This window comes from Lingula anatina, chromosome 1 (genome assembly GCF_051362555.1).
Source record: "Lingula anatina isolate TDL-2025a chromosome 1, LinAna3.0, whole genome shotgun sequence".
Taxonomy (NCBI): domain Eukaryota; kingdom Metazoa; phylum Brachiopoda; class Lingulata; order Lingulida; family Lingulidae; genus Lingula; species Lingula anatina.
Genome location: NC_141767.1, coordinates 54,132,920 through 54,159,935, shown reverse-complemented (window position 1 = coordinate 54,159,935; position 27,016 = coordinate 54,132,920). Strand labels below are relative to the sequence as shown.

Genomic DNA, 27,016 nt, shown 5'->3' with positions numbered 1-27,016 from the left:
GTCCTTAGATCTACCTGACATTTTTAAGAGGGTCCTGGTTGCTCTAGCAGTCATCTACCATCTAGCAGTCAGTGAGTGTCAACATCTGCTCACATCAGTCTGATGAAGGCCTACGTCCAGGTTGGCCGTAAGCTAACGGTATGAAAGTTTTTTGGCTTGTGTTTGATAATTTTCATTTATGATCCAACTACCAAATTAATGAACATTTTTGGTCTGCACAAAATAGTTTGTCAGTTTTGTTGCAATCCTACACAGTGTTTAAAGGCATAATCACCACCCATTTTTCTACTTAAATCGTGGATATTTAAAATATATAAATAGCATAGGGCTTTAGGTTTGCCAGAATTCCTAAGGCAACCATTGCAACACATCTCGGGCACTGAATAAAATGCCAATTATAGCATATATCAAAGCAGTAATATGATTACTCTCTACATTCTTGCTCTGCTGCAAACATGCTAGGTTAGATAGGTGGCCAAGATGATGACCACTAGTTCACAATAACAAAAAGATATCAACATAATAGCACTTTATTTCATTTTATTTATTTATTCCTTTTGTACAAAGACAATTTATTATAACCCCATGTAAAGATTATGTGCTTAAAATATCCAAATAAGACAATGGAGTGTCTACAATTCAATTGCACCTGGTAGGTTTAAAAGCAAGGTTTCACATGAAGTAACCATCAAACACATCAACCTATCTATCCCTTTTGTCAGATTTCATCAATACTTCTAAAAAATAAATAAATAAAAGATTTTAATAAAAAGAAACTTTCAGTAAGCTACTTTTACATAAAACTATATCTTGCTGTCAAAGGTATAAATGAATTTTACTTTAGAACATAAACTATGATAAAATGAATATTAAATTATCACATTCTGGGATGACAATTGGCGACTATATACAAAATGTACAAATTTAGTGGTAAAAATATTTTAAAATTATCAAGCTAGCCCATGCAATACAAAGACTAGTGTTTCTAAGGAAGGTCTAACAGTTATCAAAATGTGCTCTTATAGGCAAGTTAATCCATTCTCTCATGCCATTTAATCATTTAATGTATGAACTCATCAAAATCAAAATTTTATAAGAATAGAGACCTTATAATAAAACATTTCATGTTTTGTGTGACTAAATGCAGCATCATAATTGTCCAAGATAACATTATTTAACGATAAAAAGCAACATGACAAAATAAAACCACAAAAACATCTGTCAAGTAGAAAGAAAGTGCTTAAGCTGTTGAAAAGCATATGCCAAATTGACAATTTCAAAACAAAATTGGGCAAGACAAAAAAGAGCCAATTTGACAACTTTACAGAGGCATGATTAAAAATTATTTCTAAACATTTAAAATTAATACAACCAAATTGATGTTATAAGTGATAATGAATGCCAAGCAAAATTTGATGGTATGGATTTTTCATAGTAGTTAGAATTAAACTATCATGTCACTGTTAAAACAATTCTGAGCAATAAGACTTTGGTACAGGGTGTAACTCTACATGATAACTTTTCTGTTGTTCTATAATAGAATAGGCACAATTTTTACTCTCCCTTGCAAATAGAGTCAAAAACCCAAAATCTAACTACTTGGGTCACTTGATAAGTTGGTTTAAGTACACAACCATGAGCTACTTTTTATTAACTTTCAACATCTGTACCTACACTTGCATTTGACAAAATGAGTAAATAACTTTTTGGGCATAAAAATAGTACTTGTGATGAGACTGGGTTCCTTTCACTCTAATAAACATGGAAACTGAATGTTGCCTAAAGTAATGCTTGATCTTATTTCAGTTCATTAGTTCAACTTGTGCCTGGGATAAAACCTGACTCTTGGTTAAAAGTAAAACAAAAGAGAAGTGAAATTAGTTTTAAAAACCTATAGTTCACCTCATGCCTGGGATAAAATCTGACTCTTGATTAAGAGTAAAACAAAAGAGAAGTGAAGTTATGATGTAAAAAACCTAAATAAATATTTATGACAGCAAACAAATTTAATAAGCTTGTGTTTTTTATGCAGTTTGTAAATAAAAATGCTGGATGCTGATAAAGTGCATCCATAAAAAGAGACTCAACAAGCTTTTTTAGATGGAGGTATCACAGTATGTTTTGAATTTGGAGCAGAACGTCCATCCTGAAGATGGTTGAAGTAAATAATATGTCTAACAGATGCTTGAAGTTCAGACTTCAGAATAATCCACCCCTGCTGAGTAATGATTCACTACAGTTAATGCTTAAATTAAAAATGTAATACATCAACTTAATTCTAGTACTATATGAAGACATGATCAACATTTATTGTAGACAAGTTCAATGCAATTTTATATAAAACAGGATATGGAAGAGAGCAATGTTTTGCACTGGTCTTTATGTACAGAGTTATAAAAACAATCATTAGCTGCTTCAAAAGTCAATTTCATACCAAATGTCCAACATTTTATATTTTGATTTATTCTGTACAGTGACTTACAGCATCATACAGATCACCTCTCACTCTAATCAACTCCTTCAAATCCAGCTGCATTTTCTACTGCAACAACAAGTTTCTTACGAAGCTCCTCATAACTTTCGTATGGTGGCAAATCTAGTCGGTTGAAACTGAAGCAAATATGGATGGTTTAATCACTGTATCATTTAAATGTGCATTTAAATCTAATTTTTGTTTTGTTTTTCAACTATCACAAAGGATGAAAAACAAGGCAGTAAAACTGTCAAATGTACACACAAAAAGCAGAAAATAATGATGCACAAAACAGGCTACTGTCAATTCCGATGCAATATTATATTATTATATGCTTAACAGCAAAGTCATACCAAATTTTAATTATTCATAACAGGTAAAATGGATGTAAGCAAAATGTGTAACTAGCATAAGGAGTCAGGTCCACAAGAGTTCAAGTTTACAATTTAAAAATGCCAGAATGAGAAAAATGAAAATTTGACAAAAAATTGCTTAAATTCAAGAAAAAATGATAATGCAATCAAGCTGGTTTTCAATCCTAAGAATAATTTTTGTAAGTTACAAAGTAAGAAGTTACAGAGTTTTCTTTTCATAATGTTTGTGGTGGCAGTGCACAAAAAAGTGTTTTTGTTGATTTAATGCAATATTACAAATTAATTAACAGCATAATCACACCAATTTTTGATTATCTACAATACATATCACGGACATTTAAAATATTTTGATTCCCATTGCGTTTCATACCCATGGGAATTCTAAGTCCCACACTGAAAAGCCAATATGTGAAAAATGAAAATTTCATAAAAAGTGCCTTGCTTCCAGAAGAGAAAGCAGTCAGACTAGTTTTCCAACTCGAGCTGCACTTCAGTGTCCTCTTTGTCCATACACCAAAAGCACACAAAATGAACAAAATGTTTTTATAAACAATTTGGCCTAATTATAACCTATCAATTATGTCTATGACACAACAAGTATGAAAATACTCACCAGGTATGTGCCCTTGGCAATTGTTTTGAAGCACCCCATTTCTCTATTGTAAAAAGTTGAGGTCCATTGCTTCCATACAGCTCCTTGAAGCCATTCATAGGCACTCTGGATGTTCCAGTCACAAACTGTAGCAGTCTGGATCTCATTTCATTGTTGAAGGAGTAAATAGCCTGCAGAAATAAACAAAACACTTTCAAAGTTATATTACAAAGCTATTTTATTTCAAATATAAATAGTGGACATATTAAAAATACATTATTCAAACAACAACTCATTAATAATGAGGGTGTCTCAATCACTGATGCACTGCACAAAAATATTCTGTACTATACTATACTATACTCTGCAAAATACTATTGAAATTAAAAACAAAAGACATAACATAAACATGCATTTCCTTACCTTCCAAAAGTTAACAATCACAGGGTGGTTGGAGTTGTACTCCCCTCTGTAGTTGGTGTTGGCTTTCCAATCATTGACATCCACATCCTGTAGACCACACATCAACAACTAAAAAGCAAAGAAAAAAATCAAAAACTATCATAAAAGAGAAATGAAATTTGAAGTATTTAAACTTCAATTTTTTTCAGCTTCAGGGAAAAGAATGCTACGTTTATGTTGGTTACTTTCAATTATAGTTCAATAGGTGAAAATCAAACATGAATTAGTGGAGTTTTAACTATATAGCAGAGAGGGGACTAGCCTAGCTAGCTGAAGTCAGTTGCTGTAAAATTTCCTTACAAATACCTTTTTCGTATAGAAGTTCTTTACTCTTTAAAGATTAATTAGATGATCTTGAAGTACATATTTGGATTTACATATCAATAAATACACATGACTCTTTTGGTGCAAGAATGACAAGTTGGCCACTGCCATGGCCCATTTGCAACCCCACAAATGAAAATATGTGCACTATTTGTTTGGATATTTATTATTAATGCTAACATTACATAATTTTAAGCTACTCAACATCATTTAAAGCTATACAATAATTTTACACTATTCTTTTACTAGAGGGACCTTTCAATTAAAGCGGCCATCACCAGCCAAATTTCGAACACCATATTTGTTTGTCCTTTACGTATAATATACTTTCACTTGGGTTAATGAGGAGACGTAAAGACCTTTTAACGTCCTACACACTATCATCATGAGTTGACAATTCAACATCACCAGCTGTTGCATTATGGCATCCATTAACTTTTTTTCTTTTTTGCAACCCTATATAAAGCTCTATAACACTGATTTTGTGCTATCAGGTTGGCAAAATGCAAAAGGTGATATAGCATTAGAGGAAAACTGTCTTAACCCTTTGTATGTATGGATCTCAGACCAATTATGTTAAGATTCTTTTTTTATTTTTTTAATTTAAATGATTGACTTAATATTTATGTACACTCTTAAAGGCTGGGATAATAGCTTAAACCACCTACCTCCACTTCGTTCTCATCAAAAATTGCTAGAAGATTCTGTGGAACAAGTTCATTAAATCCCTCCATAAATGAATTCATTTGTTTTCTCACTCTTGAAACAAATCTCCATTTAATAACAAGGCTGGAAAACAAGACAATACCATGAATTATACCAATAATTTGTAACATGCATTTTATTCATTTATTTATTTGTCATGTTTTAACAAATAATACATCTCCTAATTCATATAAAAGGATTAAATACTAAAACAGAAGAACAGTGCATAAACTTACTCTATATATTCTTTTTTATTGTCGTCATTGACTTGGAGGTCTTTTCCACCTGGTCTTAATTCCCTCTCGATTTTCTAGATAATATACAAAAATTTATTAACATTACAAAGAGCAATTTGGGGACTCCCAAACCGACGAAGTGTACCTTTAAATAAAAATCTAACTGGAAAATTACCAAATGTTTCAATTCCAAAAGAGGAGTCTCATGTTATTTGTACCTGGGTTGTAAAAAATCAACCAAAAACTTACAAACAAAATATTACCTTCAAATATTTATAGCAGGATTGTTGGGTAATTCAATAAAACCTGAACTTCAAAGCATCATGTTAAATATGCATTATACTAAAAAAAATTGTTATACATGTCCATCAGAAACAAGCTTACCTCTCCAAACTGTTCTTCATCCACCATGAAGGTCAATTCAAGGTCAATTGGATCATTTTCTAAAATCCACTTCAAGGAATTATAATATTCAGAATCCTAAAATTCAGTAAAATTTCAACATTTTGGTTGTCTGATGGTTGAAACATTCAAAACAAAAGAAAATATGCACTTCAACAACAGTTTATTTCTAATCAACTTGAACTGTATGAAGTACTTGGTATGATGTACTTACAACTGATTCCATGTCATGCAATGTGATTGCTCTTCCTAACATCATCTTGTAAAAAGGTCGAATGAAAAATGCTAAAAAGAAAATTAAAATTTGAAATTATAAACTCTTGTCACCACAACAAAGTCAAAAGGCAGCTGCAAGTGGAAATTTTTTCAAAATCTTTTGTAAATTAAGTATCCAATACCATTCAATTAAGTCATTCTCTATGACAATTTCTATTTCTAAAAGTTTTTATGCCATACCATCTAGCAATTTGCCATGGAACACAGCCATTCCAGCTATTCTTCCAATAAATTTAAAATAAGAGAGGTGTTCTTCATTGGCAAGTCCTGAGAGAGGATTAATCTGGAGTGTATAATTGTCTCTGAAAAAAATCAAATATGTTACCCTGGTAGCAAAAAAATAAAAATAAAAATAAATTTAAAAAAAAGTATAAGTTTAAACATAAAAATAAGTATATTATTATTAAAATAATAAAATCAGTATACAAAAAATAAATTATAAATTTGATCAATATCATAGACTGATAATACATTTTCTTTGTGATATTTATCATTTCGTGTCACCCTTAAAATCCAAACATGTTAACCCCAGTTTCAAAATTGTTATGGGGAGGTATCTTTATAATTCATACCCATTATAAAATGTAATAATAAAAATCATTAGTAAAGCTTTCTTCAAATTACTTACGCTGCTGAATATTCAAAAAGACCATAGTAAGGATTAAACATCTCTTTCGATAACAAGAAGAACCACTCCCTGGCCACACCACCATAGTCCAAACCAACCTCTCCTTCAAATTCAATCCATAACCTATAACATAAGCACTGTTTGTAGCATAGGGTCACAGATAACAGAAACTATGCTCTTGACTTAGGTCCACAAGCATATATCTATTTAATCTATATTAAAATAATGCTACCATGAAGAACATATTTTTCCAGTCTTGATAAATAATAAAACAATTTTTAGCCCTAGAAGGTCAAAGGTTATCCAGTTTAAATCATCCAAACTGGGGCAACATTTTACCTTGTCTTCAGTAAATCTGTTCTCTTGATACCCATCACAACTCTGTAAGAATCTTCTAAGATAGATTTCCTTGAGACTTTGATGTCTAATTTGTTAGGCACATTTTCCTGAAAAATAATCAACAACTGAGTAAATAAACCTGACAAATTATCTTTATAAAAAATTGTCACCAAAAGGGCATTTCATACACCTTGGTATGTCATCTTCAAAATGTTCACAAAAATGTGCAGCCTATCTACATAATAATCCTTTTGATTAAATCTTAACATAATAGGAATGTGACAATATTATAAGTTGTTCTTATATTTGGATCTTGAAATTAATGATATGAAGCATTATCTGCAGAGGAAAATGAAAAGATCTCAAGATGATACAGACAACCATATAAACACATCTAATGTATAACCTGCATTTCAAAATTTAAACCTAATATATATATATATATATATATATATATATATATATATATATATATATATATATATATATATATATATATATTGGTTTTCTGCTTTCTGCCTGCCTAAATCATTTTTCTAAAATTCACATATAATTGAGAACTGACTTGGGTATATCAATACTTACTGGTTTGCGTAATTTCGACCTAAAGTAGTCATATTTCTGTTTGTAGTCTCTGGAGTAGGGAACTGCAGGACCTCCCAACCTAGACAGCCTGGGGTCTTCCCACTGGGTCACCTTATTATCTGGAATATATTGATTGATAGATATACTTAAACATTTACAATTTCAACATCTGATATAGAAAACCTTATCCCACTTCATAAAAAAATGGACAATATCTAAGTGCAATCTGTAACCATGATCCTATGCATGATGGGGGAGAAGCTTAATTATTCTTGAATGTAAACTTAAACTTAACTGCATAACACAATCTAAAACAACAACTTGCTGACATATAAAATGAAGGTCCAGCTAAAATCATGTCTAAACAACTTCAAACCTTCACATTTTCATAGGATTTGCTTACTGTGGTCAATATAAAACACTCTTCCATCAGCATGAATTCTTTCTTCCCAGCCAGGCTGTAAGCATAAAAGAGAATAAGCAGCTTTATTACATAAGTGTCCTCAGCTTTGTAAAAACAGTAAACAGGATTTGTTAACAAAGATATGTTGACCTGAAAATACATGGGAATTCAAAAAGTATTTTCATAATGCTCCAACATAATAGCTTTTTCATAGCTATTTTTTCAAAATATTCCTGTACGTACAGGTAGTGGGCCCAAGTCATGCAGCAGATCAGTACTTGATGAACTCCTCTCTGGGGCAGCGGGTGCTCGGCTTCTCAAACTTGCTCTATTGTTTGATGACCTCCTTGGATCATCCTAAAAAATACAAAAAAGGAAAGAGTTATGGTCCCAATCATTTAAGAGATTGTTGATACACATGTAATTTGTTCCTCTACTCAACATATTTACTTAAAGGGATAATAACTCTTTGTATGAGATCTATATTTCTCAATAAAAACATTGTGAACAACCCATAGAAATATAACATATTCTGTTGTACCACAAAAACGGCAGTTATAGCTATTATGCCGATATCTGAGCTTGTCTTTAGACCACTTGACCTCCATTGATTGCTATACTCTGTTATAATTTCTTATAATTATTATAATTTCTTACTCTGTTATAATTTCTTACGGGATTATAGCAAAAAAAAAACAAACTTTTTAGAAAATAAACAGGGACTAACTTTGAATGTAAAAATAGATTCGTTATCTACTGGTAAGTATGGAAAAATTGTTGTTTACTCCAGGAAAATTAATTTTTTGGCCAAAACGACGAGTTATTATCCCTTTAAAAACAGCAATACTACAACAGTTTAAAAGACATTACTCACTGGAACAGCAACTGCATCTTGTCAGTTTACTTACCCACGATGTAGTTCTGTTGTTGTGATCAATGTAAAACACTCTCCCATTGGCTGCCACAGCCTTAGCCCAACCAGCAGGCAATGGCTCGTCATCATCATCATTATCAGGGCTGCCTTGAGCACTTACACTTCTACTTATCTAATTGAAAAAATGCATATAACACGTACAGGATCTATGTTTGTCTGTATAAGACTGTGATTATTATACTATATTGTGACTTTTTTCTACTGCACAGCTGTAAAAAAATAGTATGTATTCTGATAGGGTGAAAAATTGTGTGACAGCACAACCTCTGTCTCTAATCAATCAAAAGTCAATCAAGTAATGTCATGCACTGAAGTTTTTATTTGCACTTAACTACTCACTACCATTTCAAAGAAAGCGTATTCTTCACCAGGTATATATGTATCCTTCAGGCCATAATATCTAATCATATTATGATCCTTAATTTTTATGTTGGAATCTGATTGATCCACTTAATCCAAAACTAATAGAAACTCTATCTACACATTTTTTATAATACTATTTTTTTTCTTTTTTACTTAGGGCCTCATAGCAGAGTCTTAATATCCTAAAAGGAATGCAATGCTAACATGACACTTATAATAAGTCCTGTTTATATCACAAAAACAACCTGTCCTTACTCTTCTTTCTATCACATCATCTTCACTGGTGTGGCTTATGGTATCTTCTTGGCTAATGTGGCGACGCATTCCAGCCCAGCGTGCTGCTTCTTCTTGCTGTCGTAATCTAGCATTGCCTTCCTCAGATGTGGCAGGCCTAGGTATGTCAAACCATGAATATATTAGGGCAAGCTGATTATATATAATTAAAAACTGTGAATAAAAAAGTAGGTTTTCTACTGTTGGTGTAATAAAAATCTGTGATCAAGCCCCCTATAAAAATATCTTAGCACATATTTTTAACCATGGGAAAATATATGGGCATTCAAAAGGTTTCTCTAACTTTTTGAACTTGGGTGATCATATAGGAGAATACACACAAGAATAAAATGGGCATTTCTGCAAAGCCTCAACAAGGCAATGATGTTCAATTATAAATTTTGCTTCAGGAAACCATCGCTTCATTTTATGACTTATTACTCACATAGTTGGCCGCTCCCACTGGGTAACTCTTGTGGCATGACTGACATAATACACCCGCCCATTTGCATCCACACGTTCCTCCCAACCTGGTGGAAGGGCATTGCCTCTGGACCTGGCATAATACACAAAGACATATGTATAATACAATCTCATCAGAATAAGCATCTACACAGTTTCTTTGTTCAGTAGTGTTCAAGTATTCAGGCATGAAAATTACTTACAGAGATGGTCTTTCCCACTGTGTTGTTCTGGTAACATGGTTGACATAAAATGTCCTTCCATAGTTATCCTGTCTCTCTTCCCAGCCAGGGGGAAGAGCTTCAGTTTCAACACCCCCAACAGCCCCTTCTTCCAGCTCTACAGATTCATTGTCTACCATCTCCCAATCAGGCTGCAATAATCAAATGAAAAGAAGGTCAAAGGTCACAGTTAGATCGACAGCTTATGGCTTCCTATTCAAGTTCAATAGAAACTATGGGCGTATCTCTGCCAGTTTTGAAGATATAGGGTCCGGAAAATTTCTTAAGTTCAGTTCATGGTGAAAAGTATATTAAAGGTCAATTTCAAGGTCATGGTTAGATTGCCAGTATACGACTTCCTATTCAAGTTCAATAGTAACTGTGGGCGTATCTCTAGTTTTGGAGATATAAAGGCTGGAAACTTTCCAAAGTTTAATTCATGGTGGAAAGTAGGTCAAAGGTCAATTTCGAGGTCATAGATAAATTGCCAGTATTTGACTTCCTATTCAAGTTCGAAAGAGAGTATGGGCCATATCATTTGTAGAGCTTCAACTTCCCGCACAAGGCTTTGGTGACTGAAAGGCCTCAATAACAACAATTGTCATTTAGCTATGCTTAAGACACAGTTACTATGTTATATGTGAGAAATTATAACAGGATTTTTAGAAAAATCAAAATATAAATAACATATAAAAAGATAAAAGGCAAAAAGATGAATAAATTAATTAAAAAAAAATAATACAAAGCAATATGCATTTTCAGCCCAATACAGTAACTAAGACACACTTTGATGACATTTGATATAAACATATTACTAAAATCACAGTTCACCAATCTCTCCCTCTTACTTATACATTAATGGGAACAATAATAATCCCACCCCTCATTCAACAAGCCATACTAAACAAAACTCCATTCAATTCTATGTTACAAAGACTCCCCACCTCATTACGGGCTGGTTCTTCTTCATCCTCTTCCTCATCCTCACGAACATATGCTAGGTACAGCCTGAGATGACCACGCACACGCGAACGGGTACTAGGAATTTAGAATCAAATACTTATTTCTCAGATTTATGCAATTAAAAAACAAAATCAATATCTTTTATCAATTTGAAAGCTTATAAACATATCTGAAATCGTCATCATTACTTAAAATTAATTATACGTCATATTCAAAGTAAATTTCTTAAGGAAGAGTAGATAAATTTATGGTATAAAACACTCAATGAAGTAGACTTCAAGAACTTCCTTGGTCTTCTTCCTTCACTGCCCATTTTTATATTCATTTCATTTATTTGCCTAAATTATGGCATTTAGATGTGTTTTTTAAATTATTTAAGAATTTCCTTAAACCCTCACAAATTCATTATCATCCCGTCCAACATGATTGTCTCAATATCTCTTATTTGATGTTTGTTTTGTTTACAGATAATTACATAAAGCACTTAATCTGATACAAAAAAAAAAAAAAAAAAAAAAAAAAAAAAAAAAAAAACCCAAGTACATGCAAATAGAGTCATCTGAGAAATCATCTTAATCATCAACAGTCTACGTACCTCCTAGGTCTGAGAATGTAATCTTTGGGTTGCACAAGTTCACGTCCTTCTGTTGGAATGTGAACATGCTGCAGTGGGATCTCAACCACACCCAGGAAATCATCTCGTGTCTAGAATAATAACAGGATAAGGTCAATTACAAAAGGTTAGTGATATATTCTGCTAAGTAAGTCAAATAACCAAAAACTATCTAATCCCTTTGTGCATTGAAAAAATACAAAACCAGGAATAGCATAATAAAAATTTTAATAAATGCACAAATAAATAATTTTTTTAAAAACTTACCACTCTATTCTCATCATATACCTCAAACAACAGCTTGTTTTCCCTAGGGTTTACCTGTAACCAAATATAGTCCCTTAATTGATCAAATTTTATCCAAACTAACAAAGAATTGTTATGTTTTTCTGAATTCTAACATGCTATAACCGATCCACTACAGATCAATCAAAGTCGATTTTAATTAACATAGTCATATATTTTCTTCAGAGACTTTACTTGTCCATGGTAGAAAGGTAAAAACAGGGTCTAACTACCAGGACCATGTTGAAAAAAATTTGGATAGACATTGCCACTGCAATGTCTTCAAGTATTATTTTTAAAAAGCCCTGAGTAAAGCTATTATGCATAGTTGGTTTTAATTCAAAATTAGTTCTAATAGTGCATTATGCAATTACCTTTGGTATCCACAGATCAATTATATTAAAGATGCATATAAAGTAAGTAGACGTGTAATTATTGCACCTTAACTTGACCATATGCCACAATGCAGTTTCAAATTATGCAACTTTGGAGGAAAGTTAAGAACACAAACAGATTAAGTATGTTTATAACCAGCAAGAAGAGATTGTGCAGTTTTAAATTTCTTTTTTTTCAGCTTATGAAATGATTGGTTTGAATTATTTTTTGGCATTTGGATTTAACATGACTTGTGTAAGAAACTGATGGTAGTCATTTGTATGTGTTAATGGGAATGTTCACAGCTGTATTCTCACTTATGTACGTATAAGGATAAGTATTTTTTCATCATAAATGAGAATTTCTTGATGACTTAGCAAAAAAATATATATATAATCTCAGCTTTATCTAAGATAATCAAATGAGCAAATGATTTTGTCAGTCTCACAAACACATTTGAGATGATAAGGCAACCATCAAATACTTACTCTGAACACAAACTCTTCATACCATTTTGGGTTCAGTGTCTAGAAAAAAAAAGATGTCACATTAATATTTCTTTGATTTTACCTGTTATAAAAATATTTTAGTTGGTTTTCTTTAATAAGATGCATCTCTTCACAACCCAGGTCTCAGAAGTCTGTAAGAGAATTAAAACTACTTGAAAAATTTAATATTTAGGTATTTATAAACACTATTATATCTTAACAGTTAACTCTTATTGTGCCCAGATATTCAGATTCTTGCAAGCCATCCTGTCAACTAGCAAGGGGTTCACTGTTTTGAAACTTTAGCAGATCTGCATTCAAGTCACCACAAGTACAAATCCTTGCTACACTTTTATGACAAGTGACTTTTGTAAAATGTATGTGGTCTTATCAAATTATGTTCTCCAATTGAATGCACTTACAAAGGTCAGTTTTGCATAGCTTGTTTCCAAATCATTTACTAACTTTTTAAATATATCATCTTAATATACTGTGCAAATGTGAAAAGCTTTTTTACATTATTTTATCCATATATCATCAAAAAAATACAAAGATATGATTAAATATCACACCATGATAACTCATTTTTCATATTAATAAGGATGAATACCTTAAGTAAACATTGCACGGTTTGCCTTTATTTATTTATTTTATTTATTTATGTTTTGCAAAAAAAAAAAAAAAAAAAAAAAAAAAAAAAAAAAAAAAAAAGATACACCAAAATGCTTGGGTAAATAACATCAATAAAATATCATTTCTGACACTTTATGTAGAATTATTATGGCACAGATTGGAAAAAATCTACACTTCTAAAATTCCACCAACACTTTTTGTCAACAGAGTTTGTGCTTATTACTACAGAAAACATGTTCAGGATGCTACACACATGGTACAGGGATAACTAATTAGTGGCCCAGCAAATGTTCCTATTTAATTTGCACGGGAACACTTGCCAACAAGGCAGACTGAAAAACAGGGTATATAACTGTTAGCTATTACAACTCTCAAAATATTCAACTATAGATCAATCATTATTAAATGTACCTTTTTGATAGTCTTTGTCTGTATGGAATCTAGTTCTGTTCCACTCTCTTTGGTAAGGATCACACGTACATAAGGATCACTGTAAAAAAAAATATGAAAACAAACAAATAAGTAGGCCAGGAATTTTGTTAATTAATAAAAGAGGAGTTCTTTGCAAGAGCAAGTGGAATTCTTGGTCTTTTAAAAACTTCTTGAAATAAATTCAAAAATGCTGCACACTTTCATGTATTACAGAATACCAATAATGCAAATGACTTGCATGATTTCATGAGGATATTTGTTCCTTCAGTTCTCACGTGGAAGTGAAATTTCATAGCACAGCTGTATCAGTGCAGACCAATTTCATTGTACAGAAAACATTTAAGAAGTGTTTAGGACATTGTAAAATTTCTTTAGATAAATGACATTTTTTAAGAAAGCGATACTGCAAGAACTGACCCAAAATGAATTTTCACTTCACTGTCTTAATCTCTCCAAACAACAGCAAATCACTGACAGACTTCATCACACAGTAGGGAAATAATAGGGAAATCATAAGTTTTTTTATAATCTGCTTCAATATGTAGGATGCTCACATTTATTTCACTTTGAAAATTAGCATTGATACGTGAAATATGTTCAGTTATGCCTTATGGCTGTATTCATTTAACATTCTTCAGTTTTAATTTTTACTTAAATCAACATGGCACTAAATATTGAAAAGCAGGGTATAAGGTTACTGGATGGTAGTGATCAGTATTTTTCTGCCCTATGATGCTTAGGAACATCAGTAATCAGTGTTTACATATCCCAATGATCAACTATATATTTGGTGGTAAATGGTAATACATGATTTCAATGGCAGGTGGGAGAGGGGCAATCAAGTGCTTACTGTAATAATGTCTTCTTCCTGAAATCAGATAAAATATATGTATGTGTGGGTGTGTAATTTTACGTCATACTTGATACAATGCAATGCAATCCAATGATCTGTGAATACTAAACAAACTTAAATTTGCACATATAATACACATGCAATTTTCTTATAGGGTCAGCTTTGGTGTGACCGTGTCAAGGTAGCAGTTTCAACAAATGTAACGGCTGAACAGAAAATGCTAGCTCTGTTTTAAAGAGTCAGCAGCATATTGGGTATCACAAAGTGTATATGTGTGTTAATGAGGGCTCTATATATACACATAAACCAGCTGTGGCAAGCACCTCAAATCATCTGTAGTGATAAGCTGTTATATTTAAGTTTTGATCATTTAAAATGTGACAGTATCTGCAGATTTAGGTTGATCCACGTAGACCAATGGTGTCTATAGGAATGTGGCCTTTGTCTATAATTTTATTTTGGGACAATTTCAATTCTTGCAGGATTGCCTTTATTTAGTTTTAAAATTAGAATTCTTGCAACAAGCAGCCATAGGACCAAAAAAGAATCCAATTTAAGATATAAAAGACAAAAAATTGAAAGACCTTCACAAATGACAAACTATGCCAAAGAAATGTTTTACTAAACATTATATAACATTATTATTTCCAACTGTTTATTTGTTGTTTATTTTCAAGTTTAATGAGAAACAATAGGGCAGTAAGGCTGGCAAATAATTTTAACCTAATTCTGTCTAAAACTTGTATAGATATTAAAATGTTGTAATGGGACCTCGTGACTCGGCTTTCTCACCTTGCACCAAAAATGTCTTTCTTGGCTAAATTGATACCAGATACAACCTTTGTCCGTAGAAGCTTAGTATTTGAATGGCTTCCCTGTAAAAAAAAAGACAATCGTTTCATAATATTATACAAAAATATCCGAGATATTTACTCCCTTCGCGAAAATTTACGTTCTCCGTGTAAATTTTAAACTCACTCACTGCGTTTCAGGTGGATACTCAATTTTAGAACGCATCCAAAAACCAGTATCGTCTTAATTACAGAGGCTTATTTGATAAAATTGCAAAGTGAAGTACTTACGGAGATCTCCTCCTGAAGTCCTCGTATGTTATTCATGTCACAACACTCATTTACAAACAATATATGCGTTGTGAGCTTAACTTCTTCCCTCTCCTATCCCTGCCCGTGTTATGACACATAGAGCGCAAGTGCACTGGCCTAGATTCAACTATCCCGGATGTTGCTCAATATTTGTTAGTCTTCTGACGCAAAAGATTTTGTTTACGTCACGTGGCCAAATCCCAAAATGAGTCGGAAACCCCGCATCGGCAAATAATTTTTCAGATTTTTGACTTTTGTTTTTGAAAAAAGTCTAAAATAAGAAGTTAATTGAAACAAGAGTGATTTTTTTCGAAATTATTTCCCAAAAGTTGCATGTACAAGTAAATTTAGTTCAAAACACTACTGCTTTTTCAGAGTTACAATGTACATGTAAGTTACAATTCAATGTACATGTCACATCTGATCAAAATTTTAATATAATAGTGCAACATCTCAACAATTGAAGTTATTCAAGTGTCTAGATTGCATAAATGTAAAATCACAGCACAGGAATGGTTTGTAGACATACAAATGTTGTCATTCATGTTGCCTATCAAACAATATAACTATCCCCAGTATGCAAACAGAAAAAAAACTTCAATCCAAATAAAATATCTTCATCCAGTCAACAGAAAAGTGTCAGGAAAACATGTAATTTACTGTGTTATAAGCTGTTTATTGTTTATTACATTTTCCTTTTTTTTCAAATCATCTTGTCTGTATATAAAAATCAATGAAATACCAGTACACATGACAGGGATTCTAATACTGATATGTACAATGCACAAGAATAATAATGCTGTGTGTAGTGTTTCACTTTAAATCACTTTAAATCTAAAAGTTTAGTGTACAGACACACATTCTACTTGGGAAGACAACATTTTACTGGCTGGCATATGAAGCAGTTTCAATAACAAAACTAAAAAGCTAACAGAAACAAAAATATACTAGTAAATGAAAGCAAACAAAATTGAGTCAAATTTCAACAATACATTATTTTGATCGTCTCTATAATATCACTTAAAAAATAAATACTGATTGAATGGTAAGTTAAAGTGTATTTATCAGAATTATCCAAGATAACCATAAGTATAAAATTAGTATACTACGTACATGTATTTATTATATTTAGTATAAAATGAAGCAAGATTTGCAGGATTTTGAAGAAAATGGAGCCACAAATAATGGCAGAATAGCAATTGCAGTGTGTCAGTGAATCAAAACTGACAGAAAAGAATCCATTGACATTTTCAGGTAATTTTTTCTTGAGTTACCGTATCTTGAATTTCTGCACAATAGTATGAATTCACCATTTTTTGTATCACTTTTACATTGCTTTCTAAGATGGCATTCCCAGCACAAAGGGTTTCAGCCTGATAGTGAAAAAGTTGGCCCCAACTCACACAGATTCCTGTCCTTTTTCTAGTCTCATATGAGAAGATGATGATGATTCCCATTCTATTTCAAGTTAACATGCCTGGAAACTAGAGGATCAGAGAGGCGATACCGCCTCCGGATATTGTATGACTTTCAGTCACACTTCTATACTTATTTTTCCCATAATTCCTTCCGTTTAGGAGATATATAGCATTGAATTTTCAAAAAATTTGACAAGGGTGCATTTTATCGAGTGTCACGCCCAAGCGAATACACTGACTGAGACAAAAAAAACAGGGGGTTCAAGTTGAGACTATATGTGACCTAAATCCAAGAGATGGGGACACAGGTCCGTGTGGTCTAGGAGGAGAAGCAGTAACGGTGACTTGTATCCCACGCCACCCTGTGGAGCCGGCGGAGCTCACGGAGTCGGCAGAGCCGGCGGAGCCATACAATACGGGTCGGGACTAAAACCATGAGTACCGCCAGCGTACACGCTGGTGGTACTAATAAGCTGCACAGTAACAGTGCCCAGTACAATAATCAGAAGTTTGATTAACCATTCTAGGTTTAAATCCTATTGTCTCCTTTCGCAAAATAAATTGTTACAAAAATTATTACAAAACTTTAAACATAAGGTAATCAGATAAAGGAATGTGCAATTTTTACTTCATAAAGCAAAAATATCAAAAACCATATATTTAACATGCATTTGTAAATAATTATTGGAAAAACCTATCTGACCAACATTAATGTCATTGAAACTTGCAAATAAACAAAATACGTATAAAGAAATGATAATATTCATAAGCTAATGGCTTAATCTTTTCAATGTGGGGGGGGGGGGGAAACAGTGGATTTTACTGGTATTGTATTTTTAAGTCATAATTTCTTAAAATTAAAACACACCTATTGAGTGGTAGCAACAAAATGGGAAAGGAGGCTTCCTTACAGATCCATTTTATGCAGTGAAAGCAGCATATATGCTATACAGAAATATAATTTTTATGATTCTTAAATTATGTATTTGAAAGATCAATAAATTTTGTCCACTGAAAATATTAAGTCGTTACCATATTTACTTATGTTATTCAGCATTCCCCACATTTAAACAATATTAAAATCATTCCAATTTTTTCCTTTTAAGGAACTCCTTCATCATTTCATTGACAACATCTGGTCTCTCCTGCTGAGTCCAGTGGCTGCAGCCATGGATGTACTTCAAGGTGTAGTCAGTGTTGTATTTGCGGGCCAGCTCTGGTAAATCCTTGTGCAGGGCTTTGTCAGCATCCCCCCATATAGTAAGTACTGGTACTGTGATCTTGCCAGACCCTTCTCTCTTACCTTCCCTTGGCTGTGCTTGCTGCCAAATACTTGTCCTCATTGAAGCCCGATAATAATTGATGGCTGATGTCAATGAATCTGAAATAAAACAAGGAGGATGTTTTTTTGTGTTTTTAAAAAGGACCATATTTTCAGAACCATACTGTCACTTTTAGAAAATAGCATAATTTAACATCATGGTCATAATCTATTGATACTTCTGAAATATGCTTTGATAAATAAGATAAGTTGTGAAATGAATTTTTTTTACTTGTATGGGCAAAGTTCAATAAGATTTGATTAGATCAAAGACCATGAAAAAATGGCAAATCATGTCAGATTTGATACAATGCAATGGAATGTTATACATTCAAATACATTTTATTCCATGTTGGTAGAAACTGATATACATGTATCAGCCGTGAAGCTATTTACATAAAAAGAACTGCAAAGTTCTAAAATAATAATACTAATTATATCTAATTAATCTTGAATACTTAAGGCAACCTGACATATGCAAAGCTGTAAATCCCAATGCCAATTTAGATTACAATGATTATAAAAACAAAAACTAAAGAGTACAAAACGCATTTGGCATCAAATTTTGATTCACAAAGACAACTCATACTTGGCTGTGAGAAGCAGTAAGTATATGCTTCAAGGTCCTCAGGAGTCATACTTCCAATAACTTTACCATCTGCTCCTCTGAAAGACTTCTGGAGGATATCATAGTCATTGTGGCTGATTAAAAACTCTGGAAACCAGGGAAGTTGGAAAAAAAATATGTACCTACAAATAAAAAATGGAAATTATGAGGATATATTTGGCTTAATATCACAAACATCACAAAATGGAACAAACCATGTGATAAACATGAAGACAGTCTTATCATCAAACATATCACAAACTGACAAAGCATTATGCTTCTGGTATTTCACTTTAACTGCACCTACCAAGACATAAGAAGCTGCTTTTTGTTATGATTCATAATGTCAGCAAAAGCCTTTCTATGGGGAGCATTCATGGTGATCAGTTTATCCACCATGTCTGGGTATTTCTCAGCAAAGGCCCACGCTATAACACCTCCCCAGTCATGTGATACCAACACACAAGATTCATAACCTGGAATAAAATATGTTTAAAGAAACATCTTCAAATATTTTAATGTTAGACTGGGTCAAAACTAAGACGCTGTGTAATAAGAGAGCAACTTAAAGCAACACTTCTTTTATTTCCACAAAAAAAAAATAAATAAATAAAATTAAGCTAATAAAAAGCATTAGATTTTATCAAAAAAAAAAATAGTTGAAATATTAACAAAAAAATTGTTCTGTCATAGCTCTTAATTATAAAAGTAGAGAGAAAAACCCTCACCAAGAGCAGGAATGAGCTGCTTTATATCTCCTGTTAGTTTGTCCATAGTATAGTCAGACACATTTGGTGGTTTGTCTGTTTCCCCATAGCCTCGCATGTCAATAGCAACACACCTGAAGACAACAACACAGGTGAGTGACAATAACATCATATAGGAATGCAACCCTTAAAGTTTTCACTTGGTAGAAAGCAACTGAATGCACAGAAAAGGAGCAACTGAAACTTGATAAATGATTGTAAAAAATGGACTGCTTGTTTTTTTGAGTTGTTTCCACATATTTTTTCATATTTAATAAACATGTTTCAGAAAACAACATCTTTAATCCCTTTTGTTTAAAATGTCCCATCAATTGAAACAAGCCAATATATAATATGTACCAGTATTTTTTTCATACTGTACATAGAGTCAACGGTCAATTATGTTTTTGTTTGGAAGAATTCAAGCAATATATTGAATCTCTACTGGATAATAAGCTCTTTACCTACCTATAATCTTGGCCGAACTCCCTCAGCTGATGTCTCCAAGAGTACCACCCTTCTGGGAAACCATGAACAAACAACATAAGAGGTTTGCCTTCCTTACCATTAACTACACAGTGCATTCTTAGACCCTAAACAACAATCAAAGTAAAACAATAATGTAATTAAGCATGAAACATGCATGGTAACTTTTTTCAACACTGTTTGTATTATTCAAATTCAATGTTTTCTTCAATCATGACAGGAACTGGTCACATATCTAAGCCTCTATCAGCTTGACAACATACTGTACTAGTAATACTAGTATTATAGACCATTAAGCTGTTTTGGTAACATTTGTAAGATATTGGAGGCAGCAGCATAACTGGACAGACAGAAAAAGATCATATATCATAGATCAGTCGTATTTTCCCCAAAACATTCTATTCTGATTATTGGTTACAAAACGAAAGTGATACATGCACTGAGCGTCATAATGGAGCTACAGGAGTTAAGTGGCTTTATTACATTTCAAACATGTTACTTCTCAACATACTTTGCAAAAGATAACGTTTATATCACTCTATATGTGTATAGCTGTCACATCTGACAAATGACAATCTACAACATTGATCAAAGGTCACCTGCAGTCTGACGTATGTGTGGGTTCCAAGGCTAGGGTCGTTCAGGCATGCTGGTTTGATCTCCCTTCTCCTTCTTTGAAAAAATCTTATTGGACTACTCATGAACCCTTTCAATAGAATCGGCAGTACAATAACTACTGACCAAAATGATGCTATCGTATACACGACAGCAAACCCCAATAATACTTTAACAGCAGTGACAACACCCATTCTAAATGAATAGACTCTACACCTCCGACCCACTTGTTGGCCTTTCAGGAGATGAGGCTAGTAATTCTAGCTGCCTGCAGAGGTCAGCACGTAATTGCAAGAGAATAAAAACATGCAGAAATAACGGCAGACTTAACGTCTTATTAAAAATATAACCGTTTTAAGGAAGTATATTTACTGACTGATAACGCTCATATAATAACATTAAATGTGGAATGCTATCAAATTGAATATGTGTCTTTTCTTGAGATAACGTCTTCATTAAAGAGAGAGCAGAAAACAAGCAGGTTGTTGAAAACAGTGTCGCAATGGAAGGGGAACTCGCGACCACGGCTAGTTCTACAAATGCTGTAATTGTAAATGGGAACATTTATTCATTATCTTCGCTTCCTTCGGAAGGTGAGAAAACGGACTTGGTATCTGACAAGTTAGATCCTTCTAATGCCACAGGATTTATACAAGACGGTGGGGTTATTATGGAAACTCCCAAGGGGTGAGTAGTGTGCCAATCATAGAAGTGCCAAGTGGTACTCAGTGAAAAGACCCTTTTAGACTGACACTTGTATAAGTATATTTTAACATTTTATTAATGATTAATACATTTGCGTATATGTCCTTTGGGGAGTTGATAAAATTACATTTAACAGTCCATTTTTCCGTTTTAATTCTTGAATTCTAATGAATAAAAATAAAACGGCTGCACATCCCATGGGACAGTGTGTCACAATAACATAACTCACAGGCGTGTGCAATGCTGTTTTAAGTTTTATGATATGTATTTTGTGTGGTAATGGACGGAAGTTATAGATGCAAACAACTATAAAATGACAGTCATCTTCAGTGTCCGCCATGATGTGGGAGTTCTAAATCTTTTTGTTACCTCCTCAAGTTGCACATTGCAGGAAAGCCATCCAATTTTTGACAGTGCTATAAATAAATATGTGTAACTTATCAGCACATCTACCAGTCATGCCACTGTAAAATCATACACTCATTAAATACCACTACAACCAGACTTCTATATGCAAGAAGTAAGTCAAATTTTGTTTTCTACCTGAAAGCAAACTGGTGTGAAGAATTGCGTATGGAATGCAAGTTGCTTGGCCCTTTCAAATTAGAAATTCTGTTTTTTGGTGGGTAAACAGTTCCTGGTATAATTCTTGCATTTTGATGTCAGTCAGTGGTGGTCCTCAACAGGGGTAAAACTTGCCAAAACTAGTAGTGGTTGGATGGTAGAGGCAAGAAAAAAAAGAAAGAAAGAAAATAGAGTCCTGGAAATGGAATCACTTCACAAAGTGAATGCTGGTGCACAATTATCTAAAACTATATCTTTTACAGTAAATTTCTAAAATTACAAGCTTTTTTTTTTCATGCTTATAGGGCATGGGGCAGGAATCTGACATTTGTTTATTATTTGCTGTATCAAAGAGATTATTTATTCATTGCCTGTTTCTTTTAGGTTAGTGTGGGTGAATGTTTCTGATTTAGTGAATGCATATGGGAACCCTATCAACAGTGTAGATTTACAGAGTCACACAGGTGAGAGCTCATCAACATTAATATGCAAAGGTGTCAGCAAGTATTTGTTTAATAGAACAACAAACCCAAATTTTAAACCATTTTGTATAAGCTTCTTATCACTCCTGTAAACAGTAGTTATTTGATCTAATTTTAACTGATCTTATGCAGAATCACTTTGCTGATTTTCTGTATCATTAAGCCTAAGATTTATACTCTAGATAAAAATTTCATAAAAAGATGTTTTTTTATTATGAAAAACTCTTTTAGTTTTTTTTTTGGTTTTTTTTGTTTTGTTTTGTTTTTTTTTTTTTTTAGATCTGTTAGATCAACAGCAGCAGGATGTTCTTGATGAAGACCAAGTAGCCAAGATAACAGATGTTCACAATGATATTAACTCTGGACTCACACTAGATAACCCTCTACAGTTAATAACATCTGGGACAACAGTTCCAGTTGCTTTAACAGTAGTGACACCAAAATCTGCATCTTCCACAACATCAACAACTGAACCAATTGAAGGAGAACCAAAGGTACACATTTTTGTTACTCGTATTGGAGACCTCTTTGCTTGGCAGATGCCACTTTTTTAATTGAATATGCTGATATTTTTTTCTGATTGTGCCAAGATGAAATATGAATCCTTTGAATTGCATGATGGCAAAATGCATTTCATATTTGCAAATTGATACAAACTTGATTTTTCATTGACATTTATTTTCATTTTCAGAAGCGGAGAGGTGGCTGGCCAAAAGGAAAGAAAAGAAAAAAGGATCTAGGAGAAAACAAAGCACCCAAGGCACCAATTACTGCGTAAGTAATTTTTGTTAAAAGACTATTACTATTTGTGGATTTGGACATGCTAAAGAACACTTTCTAAAAGCAACTTTTCTATTGACATATTTATATTATGGAAATAGTATTTTTATTATTGACATATACATCTAAATTGTCATATACATTTTGTAGCCTTCTTGCATTTTATATCATTGTTCCAGCTATGTACTATATGCCATTGAGAGAAGACAGGCAATCAAAGCCAGTAACCCAGAGATTCCATTCTGTGAAGTGACTAAAATTCTGGGTAATGAATGGTCTTCAATGTCACAGGATGAGAAGCAGGTGAGGGATCTTTATTTACAAGCCTGTGTATCACTGTGCAATAAAAGTGTTTGTTCTATAAGTGCCAAACCATGCTTCTATTTTAGTGGAAATGTTCACTTTTTACTGAAATGACTCAGATAATTTTGTCAGAAAGCATGTGATATTTTTCATCTTAACAGCTTTTTTTTAACAGAAATATTTTGAAGCAGCAGATAAAGACAAGAAACGTTATGTTGAACAACTGAAGGCATATCAGCAATCTGAAGCTTTTCAGACTTATCTGAGGAAAAAGAAAATAAGAAGTTTGGGAGGTAAGCTTACAAAAAACATTAGCAATGAACACTTAAAAGTTCTTCTTTTTAATAAAAGAGATATCAGTGATTTGAAAGAATGATGATTTGGTTCAGAAAAAAATAACAATATGAGCACCTAAAACAAGTATTAAAAATGTTGTGAAGTTTGTCACATTATGACAAAAATGATTTACTGGTCAAAGTATAAGCATGCTTATTGAGCCGAATTTTGGAGGTAAATTGCATTGTTTATGTATTTCATATTATACTGACAAAAAAAATTACAAATGGTTTTAACTAAATATTTCTGATTTGTGTGTTTGATATTATTCAGTATTACTGGAAAATAATGGGTGATAAAATTATTCCAGATATGGAGGTTTCCCCAGAAATAGATTCCACCATAATGGACTTGGAGGTAATAAATGCCACAGTATTACACAAAAAAAATGAGACAGATGCAAAATTCCCAGAGACAATCGTACTAACTTTGGATCAAACTATCTCCAAGGGGATTATCGCTTAATTGCAATTAACTTGGTCGGTTTAGATGTCTGTCATGCTTGCTGAGGCTGATAGGGGGTAATTAACTATCGTTTAGCAGCTTTAGTGGGCGTCTCAGACGTCTTAGCCGCTTGGGCTGAAAGCAATTTAGCGCGGGACCCATGGAGATGGACCAATCCTTTTAGATTGATCTAGGGATAGGAACCCAGTCTTACATGTGTTAAGTGATTGAAGCAGTAAGGGAAAATTAAAATCTTTATTTAGATATAAATATATTTTTAAAACAAATTGTTACTCAAAGTCTATTCATAACCATACAGTCTGTAGTTTCTTTTTAATTATCTGTTTGTTTGCACACAGGAAGAAGACCCAAATGAGCTGTATTGCAAAGTTTGCAACATGTATTTTAGTTCATTGCACAACAAAAAAGAACACATGTTTGGCAAGCAACATCTGCAAGCTATAACTGGTAAGTAATAGGTAGATATTTAATCACTTAATTATGAAAGTATAGTAAATGAACTTTTAGTTCACTAAAATTTATCATGAAGCACTCATTCGGGTATATTTTATAGGTGAATTTGAAAAGGAACTGCAGCAGCAGCAGACAGAGTCAGAGACTCTGGGCTCAGAGTTCCTTTCTTCTGGTTCAGACCAGAGTCTCCTGACGTCTTCCCCTCCACGCAGCTATGGGGCACAGAGGCAGGTCGACATAGATGGCTTTATGCAGGAATTTCTTGAAAGAAATATAGGTGAGTGCTATATGCTTTTTAAAAGTTCAGAGACTCCCATTGACTTGCCTACCCGATATCAGAAATATGAGGTACTCCCACCAGTTCAAAGATACCCATGAAAATTAATTTTGTTCAAAATGATCCTTTTCTTCCAGGTTATGTATACATACTCCTTTTGATAACATACTTAGTTGACTGCATTTATATATGCAGTCTCAATTTTACCTCAAACAAAGTCACCTCAAACAAGCTAAAATGTGTACAAAGTATTTGTGGAGTTGTTATGACTACTCACGACCACTTCCTTTTATGCACTGAATGAATCAGATTATCCTGGCAATCGTTCATATTTTTTAAAGATGCATTATTCATGTTGTTGGAGTGAACATTGCTGTGATTTTTTGATAATTTCTTTCAGTGCTTTAACCACCCTTTTTGCCTAGTTGTCATTGAATTGTCTTTCAATTCCCTTGTTCAAAGTCTGCATATGTGTCCTCCTTGATGTCTGGTTTATAAGTGCTGGTCATTTTATCATTTTAGAAAGGGAAGGTGAAATTAGACAACTGAGAAAATCTCTTGCAGCAGCCAAAGATCAAAACATGGCATTATTTCAAAAGGTTCAGGAACTGAAGGTAAAGAAAGATGTGTTTGTTTTACATTTACGGACTTTTTTTATTGTAAATATGTGAATTATTTGTAAGATTTATAAATTTTGATACTGTCTTATCAAAGATTAAAGTAAAAGGGATGAAATAGTTTGATAGAATAACGAGTGATTATTAAAATTATCGAAATTAATGTGTTAACAGGCTCTTAATAGAATTTTAATTTACCTTGCCATATCTGGGGAAAATCAGTATATGTAGTTGAACAATCTTGACCTAGGCTATGTACTAGTATATATGACCTTGGCTATATAATATATAACAGAAATATTCTATTAATTTTTCTGTTAGGAACTGGACAGCAAATTAGAACAAGACTCTGGCAATCTCAAAGCTTATGGCGCAGCTCTTAGTGCACAAATAGACGGCTTGAAGATGGTCCCCACATTGTTTGGTGTGATCAACTTCTGAATGTAGTGCAATTTTAAAAATATGGTGCTCACATACAATTTCTGATGTACATAGTGAAAATAGTTTTGATAAAATATGAACTTGGTTGAATTTTCCCTTTCTTAAATTTTGAATAAAAGGTTAGAGCAATAACATCTCTGTTAAAATGCAAAGATTTCTGCTACATGTATTCTGCATAATAAATTTTGTGATCATGATGAATTTCTTCAAAAATTCCACAAAAGAAAAAAAAATAATTTGAAGATTTCACCTATCCATTTTACCAGCATATTAGTATTTTGTAATACTCAGACAACTTTACGGTAATCCACTGTTTCTTTGTTTACAATGTTACCTTGGGTTTACAGATGAAGACTAGTCATTGATGGGACCCGTTGCATTTTAAGGCTGTGACTGAGCACAAATGGATGCCAGAAGTTGGCACATTAATGTACATTCATTCGCATACTTGAAAAATTAAAGCTTATGAATATTTATACTTTCATCTGTGGCTTATTGAATTACAACAGAATCCTCATCTCAAATTGAATTTGTATGAATCATCAAATCTGAACCCTTTCATGATTACAGTTGACATTGAATCTTATTAACTATTAAAGGTCA

At 32.9% G+C, this 27,016-nt stretch overlaps 3 protein-coding genes across 3 annotated transcripts; 1 reads left to right on the top strand and 2 right to left on the bottom strand.

Annotated features, from left to right (window-relative positions):
• Positions 1 to 514: 514 nt before the first annotated feature.
• LOC106154247 (E3 ubiquitin-protein ligase NEDD4) lies at positions 515 to 15,955 on the bottom strand. Its single transcript, XM_013528908.2, has 24 exons — positions 15,777 to 15,955; positions 15,487 to 15,569; positions 13,821 to 13,899; positions 12,777 to 12,815; positions 11,896 to 11,949; positions 11,611 to 11,720; positions 10,997 to 11,090; positions 10,035 to 10,204; positions 9,815 to 9,925; positions 9,352 to 9,487; positions 8,708 to 8,845; positions 8,043 to 8,156; positions 7,800 to 7,854; positions 7,397 to 7,515; positions 6,812 to 6,918; positions 6,473 to 6,595; positions 6,025 to 6,146; positions 5,783 to 5,853; positions 5,551 to 5,646; positions 5,167 to 5,240; positions 4,894 to 5,014; positions 3,863 to 3,970; positions 3,461 to 3,630; positions 515 to 2,610 (listed from the first exon to the last, which is right to left on the bottom strand). Exons 1-24 carry the CDS (start codon positions 15,810 to 15,812, stop codon positions 2,508 to 2,510), a joined length of 2,433 nt encoding a protein of 810 aa, XP_013384362.1. The 5' UTR covers positions 15,813 to 15,955; the 3' UTR covers positions 515 to 2,507.
• Positions 15,956 to 16,452: 497 nt separating this feature from the next.
• LOC106157464 (epoxide hydrolase 4) lies at positions 16,453 to 21,254 on the bottom strand. The gene is made up of 6 exons (XM_013533164.2): positions 20,975 to 21,254; positions 20,358 to 20,482; positions 19,872 to 19,984; positions 19,451 to 19,619; positions 19,126 to 19,286; positions 16,453 to 18,596 (listed from the first exon to the last, which is right to left on the bottom strand). Exons 1-6 carry the CDS (start codon positions 21,182 to 21,184, stop codon positions 18,298 to 18,300), a joined length of 1,077 nt encoding a protein of 358 aa, XP_013388618.2. The 5' UTR covers positions 21,185 to 21,254; the 3' UTR covers positions 16,453 to 18,297.
• A 184-nt stretch (positions 21,255 to 21,438) lies between these two features.
• On the top strand, positions 21,439 to 26,891 carry LOC106157347 (uncharacterized). The gene is made up of 11 exons (XM_013533011.3): positions 21,439 to 21,677; positions 22,644 to 22,723; positions 23,021 to 23,235; positions 23,433 to 23,515; positions 23,701 to 23,824; positions 24,000 to 24,117; positions 24,471 to 24,517; positions 24,964 to 25,072; positions 25,179 to 25,355; positions 25,878 to 25,969; positions 26,294 to 26,891. The coding sequence occupies exons 1-11, from the start codon at positions 21,493 to 21,495 to the stop codon at positions 26,411 to 26,413; spliced, it is 1,350 nt and encodes a 449-aa protein (XP_013388465.1). The 5' UTR covers positions 21,439 to 21,492; the 3' UTR covers positions 26,414 to 26,891.
• The last annotated feature ends 125 nt before the right edge of the window (positions 26,892 to 27,016 follow it).

What these genes read in the sequence shown, in the direction of transcription:
- LOC106157464 (XM_013533164.2), bottom strand. Translation starts at nt 21,184, where the DNA reads ATGGGTGTTGTCACTGCTGTTAAAGTATTATTGGGGTTTGCTGTCGTG. An exon ending in ACACATACGTCAGACTGCAG is followed by an intron (nt 20,483 to 20,974) that starts GTGACCTTTGAT and finishes ATTGTTGTTTAG; the next exon opens with GGTCTAAGAATGCACTGTGT. An exon ending in AAGCAGCTTCTTATGTCTTG is followed by an intron (nt 19,287 to 19,450) that starts GTAGGTGCAGTT and finishes TTTTATTTGTAG; the next exon opens with GTACATATTTTTTTTCCAAC.
- LOC106157347 (XM_013533011.3), top strand. Translation starts at nt 21,493, where the DNA reads ATGGAAGGGGAACTCGCGACCACGGCTAGTTCTACAAATGCTGTAATT. An exon ending in GAAAATAAGAAGTTTGGGAG is followed by an intron (nt 24,118 to 24,470) that starts GTAAGCTTACAA and finishes AAATTATTCCAG; the next exon opens with ATATGGAGGTTTCCCCAGAA. An exon ending in ATTTCTTGAAAGAAATATAG is followed by an intron (nt 25,356 to 25,877) that starts GTGAGTGCTATA and finishes TTATCATTTTAG; the next exon opens with AAAGGGAAGGTGAAATTAGA.
- LOC106154247 (XM_013528908.2), bottom strand. Translation starts at nt 15,812, where the DNA reads ATGAATAACATACGAGGACTTCAGGAGGAGATCTCC. An exon ending in GACTTCAGGAGGAGATCTCC is followed by an intron (nt 15,570 to 15,776) that starts GTAAGTACTTCA and finishes TTTTTTTTACAG; the next exon opens with GGAAGCCATTCAAATACTAA. An exon ending in AGTGTTTTATATTGACCACA is followed by an intron (nt 7,516 to 7,799) that starts GTAAGCAAATCC and finishes AATATATTCCAG; the next exon opens with ATAATAAGGTGACCCAGTGG.